The sequence below is a fragment of the Crocuta crocuta genome, unplaced genomic scaffold, assembly GCF_008692635.1.
Source record: "Crocuta crocuta isolate KB4526 unplaced genomic scaffold, BGI_CrCroc_1.0 scaffold179, whole genome shotgun sequence".
NCBI lineage: Eukaryota > Metazoa > Chordata > Mammalia > Carnivora > Hyaenidae > Crocuta > Crocuta crocuta.
This window is the reverse complement of record NW_027551568.1, coordinates 913,919-925,977: the sequence shown is the minus strand read 5'-3', so window position 1 is coordinate 925,977 and position 12,059 is coordinate 913,919. Positions and strand designations below refer to the sequence as shown.

Here is a 12,059-nt window from a genome sequence, read left to right as displayed (position 1 = left end):
CTGGCCCGCCTCGGGTGGGCCCACGGTCCTTGCCCACACCTCCTGCGACACCCGAGTCTGCTCTTAAGGAGATGGACGCCCCCCAGGGGCCAGGTCCCCCTAAACCGAGGGCCTCACGCAGGAGAACCGGGCAGAGGAGGGGAGTGTGGCCGGTGGCGCGGAGGGCTCACGGACGTCGTCGCGGAGAAGCCTGAGGGTCGGCGTGGGCGGTCAGGTCTGCCTCCTGGGAGGCAGCCGAGGGCGGCCTCTACCCGGGAAGAACACTTATGTGTAGGCCTCATTTCCAAAGAGGGCCCGTGTCCCGGGCAGGGCCAGCGTGCGGTTCCCAGACGCCTCGCCCTCGGACGGACCCGCTGGGGCAGGAGATGTCAAGTCTCGAGAAGTGGCTCGAAGCAGGCGGCCGGTGGTGCCGGAAGCTCCTGCTGGCTGGAGCTGGGGACGGGCTCTGGAGCACAGGGTTTCCGGAAGGAACCCCTGGGGCAGCCACAAAGAGGTGGGAGCCCTGGGGCCTGGGGCGGAGTGGCCCTTCCGTCCCTGCCCCCAGCTTGGCCTTTGTCCCAGAGCCAGGCACTGCCCTGCAAACGCAGAGACCACACATGCCCTCCATCTATGGGGTCCTGGCCCCACAGTCCCCTCCTGCCCCAGACTCCGTGCCAGGGCCCGGGGCCAGCAGCGACCTCTGCTGGGTGGCTGGCGGGTCACCGCCGCCCTCCCTCGGGTCTGTTCCGGGAGGGCCCTTGCCAGCTGGAGTTGGGGTGCGGGGGCATGGAGACGCTCAGAGGCCTCCAGGCTGGGCAGGCCTCGCCTGGGTCTCTGTGCCGGGACGCCCCCCGCCCCTGTTGATGAGCGAAAACGCCCTTTTGCGGGTGGTTCCTCCTTAGGCCTGGGCGTGAGTGTCCCCTTACCCACGTCCAGTTGTGATTTCACTCGCCTGTGCCCCAAGCCTGCTCCTGGAGGACGAGGAACTCTGGGCCTGGCCGTGGCAGTGCCAGCTGGGAACAGGTCACCAGTGTGGGTCCTTAGCCCGCCCGGACCTACCAAGTCAGGCGCTAAGGGGGTGCTGTGCCACCTGGCTGGTTCTGGGGACTGTGCTGGTAGGGACACGGCTCCAGCACACTCAGTCACGGGTCGACAGCCCTGGGGACCAGCGTCCAGCCCGCTCTCTGCGCGTCTGTGACCAGGGTCCCAAGGCCCCTGCAGGCCCGGCTGCTGCGCCGCTCGGAAAGGTTCCTGGGGGCTGCGTTGAGCCCCACCCCCAGTACCGTGTGGCCGGTGAGCGGGGAAGCGAAGGTCCGCGCCCGGGCTGGCGTCGGAGGGTCCAGCAAGTGGGGCTGGCAGGCCCCCGTCGGAGCTGGCCCTGGGGGCGGGGGCCCTGGAGCCGCCGAGTCGCCGTGTAGGGGCTGGAGCCCGCGCAGCTGGGGAGACCTGCTTCTAGTGGGTGTTTGTCAGCCGCGCTGCAAAGCGCCCCAGTGGCGCCCTGGCCAGGGCCCCACCTGCAGGGACGGCAGTCTTGCGAAGGACACAGGCTGACCGTCACCCAGAAAACTCACCCGTTTGTTCTGATGTGCGGTCAGGAGTGGAAACGCAGTCCTCTGTGGGGACCACGGGAAGCGAGCGGCCACGCGGAGAAGGTGGGGCCGCGGGGGCCACGGCCAGAAACCTGCCCTTTCACCTAAACCAGAGCAACTCCAACACTTGAACCGAAAGGAAACTTTATTTAGTCTTCTTGTTAAAGTGATCTAGTTTAAAAATGAGCTAAGGTTAAGAAAAAAAGAAAGAACATGAAACCTTTCAGACAGACAGACAGACAGACAGACAGACAGGGCGGGGTGCTGGAGAGGGGCCTCCTTGTCAGATCTTCTCCATCTTGGAGATGAGGTCATCACAGATTCGGGTCAGTTCTTCGTTTTCCTTAGTCTGAAGGAGAAAAAATTAAAACGAAACAAAAAACAGGGGTTTGACTTTTATAATACAAAATTTTAACCTCCATGCTTTGTGTGGAGCTTGAGCTTGTGACCCCTGGCTTGGCGCCCTGGGTGCTACACGATTCTCGGGAACGGGCCGTGGGGCCCTTCTAGAAGGTACTGGTGGCCTGCCCCTGCTATGGGGCAGGTCCTCAAGCCAGGAGGGTCCCTCCCCTCTCCTCCCGCCCAGGGGCCAGGGGCCAGGGGCCCGTGTGCTCGCCTTTTGCTCAACGGCCTTCTCCAGGGACTGGATGCGCATCTGCTCCTTCCTCAGGCTGGCCTGGAAGGCCAGGGCCTCTGCCTGGGCCTTGCTGCGCACCTGGGCGATCTCCTCGTTGGCACTGGAGACGCAAAGGGCGGGGCTGAGATGGTCCAGGATGGGGGTGTTGGGGGCCTCCCTCCCCAGGACTGCTAGACTCTTCTTCACCCAGCCCCACTGCCCACCCCCCTCAGTACTCACAGCTGGAGCTTCTCCTCCGCGTGGGCCTTCAGGGCCTGGTACCTCTGGCCTTCCTTTTCAATTCTCGCGATGTAATCCTCCACACACTTCTTCAGCGACTCTTCATTCTTTAAAGAACGAGCAGATGCGAGCTGCTAACTCTGTTGGAGCCCGTTGGGCCTGGCTTTTGGGGGATCCCCGGGTCAGATGTGGGTGGGCCCACCATCAAGGGTCTCTGGGGTATTAACACAAGAGCAGCTCGGACAAGGCAGGCCACGTGGACACAGCCACAGGCCTCTCCTCCCAGCTGCCGTGGCCTCCTACAGCCCCCCTCAGCCTGCCTCGCACACAGAGCCCACGGGCACGGGTCCCGTCTCTCCACTGACCACGGGAACAAACACCAGGACACGGGAACGGGGCTGTCTACCTAAGGGCCATGTGGGGACAGCTGTGTGGCCCGTCTTCCGTCTGGTTTCAGGCAATGACAGAACCCACAGGTGAGGGGCAGGGGTGCGGGGAGAGGCGGGGGCAGGGGAGAGGCGGGGGCAGGGGAGNCTATGCGGTCCCCTGGCCCGGCTACTGCACGTGGCCAGCACCGTGGCCATCATGTAGTATGTTTAAGAGTGTTAGCTCCTAAACCGTCTCCTGGTTGTAGAAAGTTCTCTGCCAGCTCCCTCCAGGCAAGGCATGTGGACCAACAGCTCTCCGGGCTCTTGTGTGTCAGGCTGCCTTTTCCTCGTCCATGCAGCCCGCTCCCCCCGGGGGAGGGCTGTGGTCAGGCCCCTGTGTCCCCATGCTGGCGCGTCACTGCAGCCACACTAGGCTGCGTCCACCCATCCTGAGGGCTCCGGTGCAAGGACCCGCGTGAGTACGGGAACCAGGCGCTGTGGGCCTGTGGCACAGCCCACCTGAGGACGGTGACCCTCGCTCAGGTGTTTGCAGTCTGTGCTGACATTGTCTGGGAAACTGTATTTAAGGAATTTCAAGCTTCAGGTACTTCCTTCGGGGAACACCGACTGCGCACCAGACTTGGGGAGACCAGTGAGCTCGGCCTGGTCCCTGCCCTTCAGCTCTGCCCTCTGTGTGACTGTCTTCCTGCATCCGCAAATCAGGTGGCACCTTCCAGGCCCAGCCCAGCCCCTCCTCGGGGGCCTCAGGCTACCGGCCCCTCCCCCAGCACAGGCCAGTCCCAGTAACAGTCACCCTTGGGCTGCCCCTCTACCTTGAGTGAGCCTCCCTATGCCCCCCTGCAGGCCCCATGCAGCGGGGCCACTGAGGCCCGACTAGCCAGGCCCTTCTCCGGAAGGCAGCCCCCCGCTCCTCAGGCCCCAAGTGCCCGTGTGTCCCTGGGCACACAGTGCCCTCCAACCTGGGCCCGCTGTCGAGGCGGAGATGTGGGCAGGCACCCGGCGGGGGCGGGGGGACCAGGTCAGGACACAGGACAGGCCTGCTCAGTGGCAGACCACAGCCCACCCGGGGTCCTCCGGGCGGAGGACAGGCGCTCAGCACCACCTACCGTGCGGTACCCCTCGATCACCTCCTTCTGTTTCTCGAATCGCTTAAACAGGTCAGAGAAAGACTTTTCCATGGAGCTCAGGTCTGCAGTCAGCTGGTCTTTTTCCTTCAGAATCTTCTGGATTTCAGCTTTTGCGAGCTCTTTCTGTTTCTGAGCCTCCTCTTGAGAAAACAAAGGAGTCTGGGTTTGGAGGAGCACAGAGGAGGACGAGCAGGGGCAGGGAGGCGGGCGACCCACCCACCGTCCCACAGGTGGCCGGGTGACAGGGCCCCTCTCTGGGATGACCTTCCAGAGCCAGGCCTGGGGGGCATGAGCGCCCCAGCGCCTCACGGAGCCCCCAGCCACCGGTCTGGCCCCACTGCCGGGGGGAGGCCTCTCGGAGCCCGAGGCCCTGCCCAGGGTGAGGACTGGTGCCCCCTCCAAGCCCCACCCAACACGCGGCCACCCGGGGGTGCAGAGGCAGACCGCAGACATGGCAGCCGGGGCAGGGTCCTCCCCCGATCCCTGCGGGGGCCCCCAGGTGCCCGCCCGGCCTGTTTTGGGGCTAACCGGCACCAGCCGCACGGCCCCACCCCACCCGGTTCCCCGGCTGCTAGGCTGCACGGCGTCAGCACTCACCCATCGCCTGGTACACGATCCCCTCGAACCCATCCATTATCTTCCTGCAGGGAGAAGAGAGGTGCCTGTGGCCGCCGCGGAGGCTGCGCCGGGGCGCGCGGAGCCGGCCACAGGCCTTACCCCATCTCCAGGTTCTTCGCGTGGAGCGTCTCACACCTGCTCCTCAGCAACACGTTCTCCTGTCGCGCTGCTTCTACCTGCACGGAGGCACGGCACGCGGGGAGGGGCGAGGGGTCAGGGGGACGGGCGTGGGGGGCCCAGGGAGAGCACGCGTCCTCCGGGGGATCGTCTGTGAGAGACGCGGGGTTCCCCTTGGTGGGCAGGCACGCCGCAGGGGTCACACGGTCCCCGGGCCAGCAGAGGGGGAGGGGGGAGGGGCGCGCTCCCACGGGGCAGGAAGACGGCAGGCCCCGCTGCCAGCAGAGGCTGTCCCCATGCGGACCCAGCACGCGGGCCTCCCACCAGGGACCTGGCTAAATTGCCCAGGAGACAGCAGGGCAGCGAGGGGACTTGGGGGCCCAAGGCCCAGCGGTCCTGCTTTACGACCCCCAGGGTGGCTCAAGGCAGTGCCCTCGGACGCCCGGGAGCCTCCGTGTGCACACAAGTGCCGGGAGACGTCGGCGGGAGCACGGGAGCCTCAGCAAGCAGACAGCCGCGCCCTCTCCCCGCCGCTGCCCTGCGCCTGGTCCTCACCGCGGCGTCCAGGTCCTTCTGGCTATACTGAGGCACCTCCACGATGGAGTCCACGATGGGCCCCATGGGAAGCAGGGGACTCCCAGGCCGGAAGACACATGGAGTGGCGTCCAGCACCTGCGGGGGGGGAGGGGACACACCAGCTGGGGCATAGGCCCTGGCATCTACCTTTATCTCTACCTTGCCAATGGGGGGCGGGGGAAGCCCCCAGGGGCCGGGGGCCTCCCCGTGCCACAGGACGAGCAAGGGGCCCTCACCCCCCGGCGTGAAGTCAGGCTCTTGACAAGATGCATTTCCGAGTCACTTACGGGAGCGCCCAGGCCTCCTAGGAAGTCCAGCTCCAGCAGCTTCGCCTCCGGTGGGCTTCCTGAGGACGGCGGGGCCATGTCCTGTGCGCTGAGACCCCAGAACGGAAGGTAAAGGCACCCATTTTCCCCAAAGGCCAGAAAAAAACGGTCTTCGGGTTCGTGTGCTGCACATCCCATGGCAACTGTTCGGCTCGACCTCGTGACTGGCACGGAGGTGCAGGTACCACGCAGACACGGCCGAGAGGGCACCCGAGCGCCCGCAGAGCCTCGTTCACAGGCTGTCTTGCCGGCACCCAACGGCTCTGTGGAGGCCTGCTCTCCCGAGGCTGAGCCACAAACGTCCCCCCTTGGTCCGGAGCCCTCCCATGAGCCACGTGCCCAGGGAGCCCACAGCCATGGTGGGGGGCGGGGGGCCCTACCTGCTGGTGTCCGGGGCCATGGGCACAGGTCTCTGAGGGCTATCCTTCAGGAGTGGGTCAAACTTGAGGTACAAGGACTGTTTCCTCAGGGCTGACTCCTTAAACTGAAGGAACGGGCACGTCAGTGGGGTCGCCGTGGTCCCCGATGTGGGGGGAGCCCGAGACAGGCCCTGCGGGGCCACCAGGAGCCCCGCGCGGCTGTCCTAACATCGGTCCCGCGTCTGGGGAGGTGTGGAGGCTGCCGGTGCCCGAGCACAAGGACCGTCATGATCTCGGGGCCAGGACGGGGGCACAGGGCCGCTCTAGGAGGGGCCCCTTCTGGGAACCACACTTGGGAAGAGACTGCCTTGACGGTGCTGGGGACTCACCGAAGAACTCCCGAACTGCTCCAGATAATCCACGTCAGCCCCTGTGCCTAGAACTGAGAGGGAGCGCGTCAGCGCGGCTGGCCCGGCCTGTGAGCGGGGGTTCTGCCCCACCCCCCACCCCCTGCAGTGCTCAGGCTGTGCGGTCGTGGTGCCCTGAGCCCCCACCCCATCCCCTCCGGCCTGGAGCCAACGATCCTCTCACTAAGGACACCTGGGCCCACACTGCCCTGTGGGGCCGTCCCGTGTGCCGAAGGGGGCAGAGCGCCAGGGCCCTGGGGTCCCCAGGGACCAAACCACCCTGGTTAGGAAGCACCATCTAGAACTACTGTCGAGATTCCTAAAGTTCCTGACAAAGTCCCCTTGTCCTTAAAAAGCCTAAGGGCGCCTGCCGTCACACACAGAAATTAGCTCACATTGAATGGAAACCCAAATAGAAGAGCTACAACTATAAAACTTTAGGAAGCATGAAGGCAAATCCTCACGGCGGCGGATTTAGCAAGGATTCCCTAGACTTCACACCAAAAGCACAGATAACAAAAGAGAAAAGGAGGTAAATAGACTTCAAGGTTAATGCTTGTGCTTCAAAGGACGCCACTGAGATAGAAAAGACAACCCACAGAAAGTAAATTTTTCCCGGGGCGCCTGGGTGGCTTAGTCGGTTAAGCGTCCGACTTTCGCTCAGGTCATGACCTCGCGGTTCGTGGGTTCGAGCCCCACGTCGGGCTCTGTGCTGACAGCTAGCTCAGAGCCTGGAGCCTGTTTCAGATTCTGTGTTTCCCTCTCTCAGAAGAAAAAAAAAAAATTAAGTAAATTTTTTCTAAATCCTGTTATCTCACAGAACTCTCAGTTCATAAACAGGAACTCAAGGAAAACAAAGTACCGAGCAGACATTCCACAAAACCTGTGAAGGGCACATGAAAAGATGCTCGTCCCCAGGGAGGCGCGGGAGGCGTGTGGAGGTGGCGCCTCACCACCCCCAGGACGGCAGAATCAAAGTCCCAGTCACGCAGGTGCTGACGGGGACCCCGAACACCGTGGCTGTTTGGTTGCAAAATGGTGCCACCCCTTTGGCAAGCCACCTGGCAGGGCTTCCAGCAGCCTCGCCCACAGCGACCCCGGGACCGGGACCCCGTGCAGGTCCCCACCCAGGAGAAGCAGAAAGCTGACGTCTGCACAAATACCCGCACGGCCACCAGCTGCTGAGCGGTACACAAGCGTGGGCCACGCACACAGTCTAACAAGCTCGGCCGCGGAAAGGGCGCGCTGACCCCGCTACAACGTGGACGAACCTGGAGAACCTTACGTTCAGTGAAAGAACCCATACACGAGGCCCCGCGCGTCACGGGGCTCCGGGTCCCGGTGGGGACGCAGGCCTGGCCTAGCCGCGCCCGTCCCTGGTTTCTGGGCCCCCGTGAGGGCCCTCGATCGTCATGCCACAGGTGACCTCGACATGCCACTGCCAGTCTTCCCTCCGCCTGGAGGTTAGGCCACCGAGATGGAGACCCCGTTGGGTGGCCTCAGGTCTATTACGGCCACCCGATCCCACCCGCGCCTAAGGCCTAGCGTCCTGTCCGAGAGCCCGGGTGCTCCGTTCCAACTGCATCTCTGCGACCCTGTGGGTCCGCATGAGCCTCACGCGTGGCCACGCTGGCCTGCTGCCCCAGCCTCCGCTTCCGTTCCCAGAGGTCCTTTCAGTTTGACAGCTGGGCCCCGAGAACGTCCGCCTTCTGCTCCCCGCAGCCTCTGTGTGGATCACTTAAGGCCCGTCCGGCCCGGGAACAGAGCCACCCGGAAGCCACCGCGAGCGCAGGCACGGACAGAACAGCAGACTGCCAGCGGGGACACCGTACATACCCTCCGCTGGGTCTCGGAAGTGCTCCTCATCCAGGTCCGAGGGGGGCTCCGGCCCGGGCGGAGGGGGGGACGGCGCTGACGCAGCGGCGTGGCCTGGAGCTCCCTCCTGGAAGGAGGCAGGCTCAGTTGGGGCACCCGGGGCAGCCACAGGCCCAGTCTCATCCAGGGGCTAGGTAGCTAGGTGCGGTGCTATGTCCCACCTGGTCCCCGCCGGCCTCCCTCTGCCCCCGTACAAATGTGACAGCACACGCACGTGGCCCTACCTTGCCCGCTGTGCCCGGGGTCCCTGCCGCAGTCTGTGCCACGAGTATGTCATTCCCCGAGGCCGAAGGCACCTGCCTGAAGAGATGGGGTCAGCTGGGCTCTGCGGGGAGGCCTGCAACCCGGCCCACCTCAACTGCACGAGAACCACAGGCTTCAAAGGGCACCTGGGCCAGGAGCTCTGAGACGGTTTCAACTCAAAAAACAAACCCCAGGGCTTCATTTGTCTTTTTTCACTGGGAAACTGGCAAAACACACTGGAGGGAGGGCAAGTAGGTGCCAGGACCCCCTCGCAGCGCGGTTCCAATACCGGGCAAGTAGGGTGTGCATGTGCAAGGGGCAGCCCCCAGATGCTCACCGGGTGCAAGTCCAAGTGCGGGTGGTGGGCACCAGGTAAGCTCTTCTCGGGACCCAGCACTTGGTGGCCACTCAGCGGCCGTCCCCAGAGAGCATGAGAGAGCCTGAAACACCCCACGAAGTGAGGAACGGCCGCGCCACTGGCTTTGCAAGTAGACAGAATTTGCTAGAAATACTTCTAAGTTTCCAGAGTTATTATAGATAACGCTCTTAAAAAAGCACAAAGACTTAAAGGGTAAAAAAAAACAAAAAAACAAAACAAAAAAAAAAAGGTGCCTGGTTGGCTTTATCAGTTGAGCATCTCACTCTTGATTTCCACTGGGCTCTGCCCTGAGGGTGATGCCTACTTAAAAGATTTTCTCTCTCTCTGCCCCTATCCTCTNCGCCCGCACCTCTGCGGAGGGGACGGACCAGGGCACTGTTGCGCACTCCCCTCTATGATCCCTCACCTGCCATCTACGGTGGCCGTGAGCCCCTCCTCAGCCTCAGGACCCAGGACCCGCAGCTGCTTGTGCGGCCTGTGTACACCCCAAGGCCCCTCCTCGGGGGGAGCGTGTGACATCTCTGGCCTGGGGTCCTCTGGTGTGTGCACGGAGTGACCAGCCACCCCTCCCCGCCACCCACCAAGTACTCACTGGCTTGGGGGGCAGTGCCCTGTGGCCTCCAGACCAGCAGGCAGCTGCTTGGCCACAGGCGCTGCGGGCCTGCTCTGGGGGCACGCTGGGGGCTGGGTCCTTCCTCCACTTTCGAACGGGTTAAAGTTTGGGTCATCCAGCTTGCTCCAATCCAGGTTGTAAGACCCCTGGGGAAGGGGAACAGGCCCCTCCCCCGCCTCCTCAGGTGCCTTTTCCTCCTTAGACTCTGGTATCCTAGAGGGAGGTGTAAGGCCGGGTCCCTTCTCCGGTTCCCTTCCGCTGGAGGCATGGTCAAACAAATCAAATTCTAGCCCTGTGGGCCCACTCCTCCAAGAGGTGGCCTGGTGGCCATCGGCTTCTTCCTTCTGAGGATTTGGGGATGTGGTCTCTCTAGTGTTCAGGGGGCTGCCCAGGATGGTGTTCCCAGGACCAGAAGTGGCCTCAGGGCCGGTGGGGGCCTCGGCAGGCAGGTCTTCAAGGGGCCCTTCTCCACATGCTCCTTTGAGGGGAGGAGAAGGGGGCAAAGTGGCCCTGGCCGAGGAAGCAGGGACCAGGCTAGAGCTCTCTCCGGCAGCCCCGTGACGACCTTCCGTCCTGTCCTGGAGAGCCATCTGGGAAGAGGCTCCTAGGACCTCAGAGGTGGACGTAATACTTTTCTCTAAGACACAAGAATGAGCATTTTCCTCTGAGGCTTGCTCAGGGCTCCCAGACATTGGTCCTAGAGATGCCACTTGATTTTCAAGACTTTCTGGCACCTGGGGAGGGCCTGAGGGCTCCAGGCTGGCCAGCGGGGCAGAGGTGGGCCCACTGGAATGCTGCCTATCTTCAGACGCTGGTCTCACATCCCCTGGCGGCAGGTTGGCATTGGCCACTGTTGGTATCTGGACAATTCCATTGGTCACTTTGGTGTCGGCTTCCTTGGTGAACTGTTGGCTTTTTAGAAACAAACTTAGTTAACACTAAGGAACCTGTTAGTTTTTAACTTACACTTTTAACTTAGATTTTAGTCTGTAAGAAAACATCAGCTAAAGACAGAAAAAGAATACTCAGTCAATCCTCTTCTCGGGATTAACTTTCTCAAGTGGATCCTCAGAAGCCAATGCTGGTGAGCCACCTAGGTCATACAGGGCTCTGAGAGACATAGACAGTCACGTTTAAGGTTTTCTGTGCTGGCCCATCTTCCCTGTTCAGGTGGGGACCACCAATTACAAAGTCAGGGACAGGACTCAGGAGGATCAAGGGTGTTCACTGCAGAGAAAGGCAAGGTCGAGAATTCTGCCCGCAGACACCGCAGGGTTTGACACGGAGGGTGCCCGAGGCTGGCGTGCAGAGAGGAGACCGGGGGTGGGGAGAGATAAGCAGCACAGAGTGTCCTTTCTTGACGATGTGATCAGGCTTTTTGCGAAACAAAAGCCCAGGCCAGTTTGCTGGTAAAGGCACAGGAAGGGAGAGCAGACACAAAACTTAACCTTATTCTAAGTATTTCACCATCCGCTTTTCTACTAATAAAGGACTTCAACGGGAGGGTGCTGGGCGCTGCACAGCACACGCTCAGAGAGGAAACCAGGAGGCAAGACAGATGACCAGACAGAATGTTCCTGCTGCGTCCACTGGAAAGGTTACGAACGGCAGCACACCAAGCGGCACTGACACTTACTTCTCTTTCTGGGCCCAGTTGTGATGGGAGTTTTCCAGCCCAACAGCATCCGCCAGAACAAAAGGGGTCTCAAGCTTGCTGCTCATGCTAGGACTCAAGATCCGGTGTGTCTGCGGGTCCCGCAGGGGAGTCTGAAAAGTCACCTGTTGGGGAAGGAGGAGGCCTGTTCACTAGCTGAGGTTACTGCTGGCAGTGTCCTGCCCTACCCACCCCAAAGACCCCAGGAAAGCGAGTCCCAGGGTGACCGAACGAGTGACACACAGTAGACCTGACCCGGGGAAGATGGGCTTACTTTCATAGCTTTGACTGTGCTCTTCGGTGGCACATTTTCTTTCTGGGACAGACGAAGAACAGATAATCTTCCGGTAGGTTCTAGCGGCGAAAACAGGAACTCACAGTTTTCTGCACTTTTGTCACCAGTGACGTTTTCATCGTTGCAGATCTGCAGACTCATTCTGGAAAAGCAGACAGTGTGTGTCAGCGTGAGGGCTGTGTAGTCCGGACGAACGGACACAACCATGAGCTGGCCCTGCAAGGCTGACATCTCCTTCCTGCACAGGTGGGTCACATCTCAGGCAGCACGTCTTCTGCCAGGCAGTCCTTGTCCCGCTTCAGGGGACCTGCTGCCTCCCAGGACAAAGAGCTACAACAGCCTTCAGCCTGCAGAGCAAAGAGGAAGAATCGGGTTCTCAAAACAACTTGGGTTTTGTGGGTAAAAGTCAGGAGACAGCTGTGCTGGCCTCTTAGGAAGCTGGGTCTCCCCTCAGCCTCTGCTGAAGGCGCTGGGGCCGCAGCACAGCTGGAGCAGACTGCCAAGTTAGCAGAGGGCAGGAAAGCAGAGGGGTGCTGTGGCTGCTCTTCCGCCACACGCTGGGGACTGGGGGTATAGCAAGGCAGAGGCCCAGAGGAAAAGCAGGACAAGGCAGTGCCCAGCAAGGTACAGAATTACTTGGGGGGGGGGGGGGGGGAG

The 12,059-nt window shown here is 62.0% G+C and overlaps 1 protein-coding gene across 1 annotated transcript; it reads right to left on the bottom strand.

Moving 5' to 3' along the window:
* Positions 1–1,695: 1,695 nt before the first annotated feature.
* On the bottom strand, positions 1,696–11,572 carry TACC3 (transforming acidic coiled-coil containing protein 3). Its single transcript, XM_077750553.1, has 15 exons — positions 11,382–11,572; positions 11,090–11,232; positions 9,433–10,365; positions 8,443–8,518; positions 8,180–8,285; positions 6,326–6,378; positions 5,958–6,061; positions 5,539–5,626; positions 5,231–5,347; positions 4,658–4,734; positions 4,538–4,581; positions 3,920–4,080; positions 2,425–2,531; positions 2,185–2,305; positions 1,696–1,917 (listed from the first exon to the last, which is right to left on the bottom strand). The coding sequence occupies exons 1-15, from the start codon at positions 11,541–11,543 to the stop codon at positions 1,852–1,854; spliced, it is 2,358 nt and encodes a 785-aa protein (XP_077606679.1). The 5' UTR covers positions 11,544–11,572; the 3' UTR covers positions 1,696–1,851.
* Positions 11,573–12,059: the final 487 nt, after the last annotated feature.